We start from the raw sequence: 1296 nt of genomic DNA on the forward strand, positions 1-1296 counted from the left end.
CTGAGGATCCCCATGGCGTATGCTTGCAGATCGCATATGGCATATGCTTGCAGATCACGTATGCTTGCAGATCACATATGCTTGCAGATCGCATATGGCATATGCTTGCAGATTGCATATGCTTGCAGATCGCATGTGCTTGCAGATTGCATACGGCATATGCTTGCAGATCGCATATGGCATATGCTTGCAGATCGCGTATGCTTGCAGATCACATATGGCATATGCTTGCAGATCGCATATGCTTGCAGATCGCATATGTTTGCAGATTGCATATGCTTGCAGATCGCATATGCTTGCAGATCGCATAATGGCATATGCTTGCAGATCGCATAATGGCATATGCTTGCAGATCACATAATGGCGTATGCTTGCAGATCGCATAATGGCATATGCTTGCAGATCGCATAATGGCATATGCTTGCAGATCGCATAATGGCATAGGCTTGCAGATCGCATAATGGCATAGGCTTGCAGATCGCATAATGGCATAGGCTTGCAGATCGCATAATGGCATAGGCTTGCAGATCGCATAATGGCATAGGCTTGCAGATCGCATAATGGCATATGCTTGCAGATCGCATAATGGCATATGCTTGCAGATCGCATAATGGCATAGGCTTGTAGATCCCATATGCTTGCAGATCGCATATGGCATATGCATGCATGCGCATATACATAACATATTGCATATCGCATATCGCATATCGCATATCGCTGCATATGGCATATGCTTGCAGATCGCATATGCTTGCAGATCGCATATGGCATATGCTTGCAGATCGCTTATGGCATATGCTTGCAGATCGCATATGCTTGCAGATTGCATATGCTTGCAGATCACAGATGGCATATGCTTGCAGATCACATATGCTTGCAGATCACATATGCTTGCAGATCATATATGCTTGCAGATCGCATATGCTTGCAGATCGCATATGCTTGCAGATCGCATATGCTTGCAGATCGCATATGGCATATGCTTGCAGATCGCATATGGTATATGCTTGCAGATCGCATATGGCATATGCTTGCAGATCGCATAATGGCATATGCTTGCCGATCGCATAATTGCATATGCTTGCAGATCGCATAATGGCATATGCTTGCAGATCGCATAATGGGATATGCTTGCAGATCGCATATGGCATATGCTTGCAGATCGCATATGGCGTATGCTTGCAGATCGCATATGGTATATGCTTGCAGATCACGTATGCTTGCAGATCACATATGCTTGCAGATCGCATATGGCATATGCTTGCAGATTGCATATGCTTGCAGATCGCATGTGCT

At 45.1% G+C, this 1296-nt stretch overlaps 1 protein-coding gene across 1 annotated transcript; it reads right to left on the reverse strand.

Moving 5' to 3' along the window:
- Positions 1-54: 54 nt before the first annotated feature.
- On the reverse strand, positions 55-1250 carry VOLCADRAFT_70912 (uncharacterized protein; the record flags this gene model as incomplete). The annotated part of the gene is made up of 2 exons (XM_002959357.1): positions 55-295; positions 886-1250. The coding sequence occupies 2 exons, from the start codon at positions 1248-1250 to the stop codon at positions 55-57; spliced, it is 606 nt and encodes a 201-aa protein (XP_002959403.1).
- Between the last annotated feature and the right edge of the window lie 46 nt (positions 1251-1296).

The sequence above is a fragment of the Volvox carteri genome (genome assembly GCF_000143455.1).
Source record: "Volvox carteri f. nagariensis unplaced genomic scaffold VOLCAscaffold_176, whole genome shotgun sequence".
NCBI classification, from domain to species: Eukaryota; Viridiplantae; Chlorophyta; class Chlorophyceae; order Chlamydomonadales; family Volvocaceae; genus Volvox; species Volvox carteri.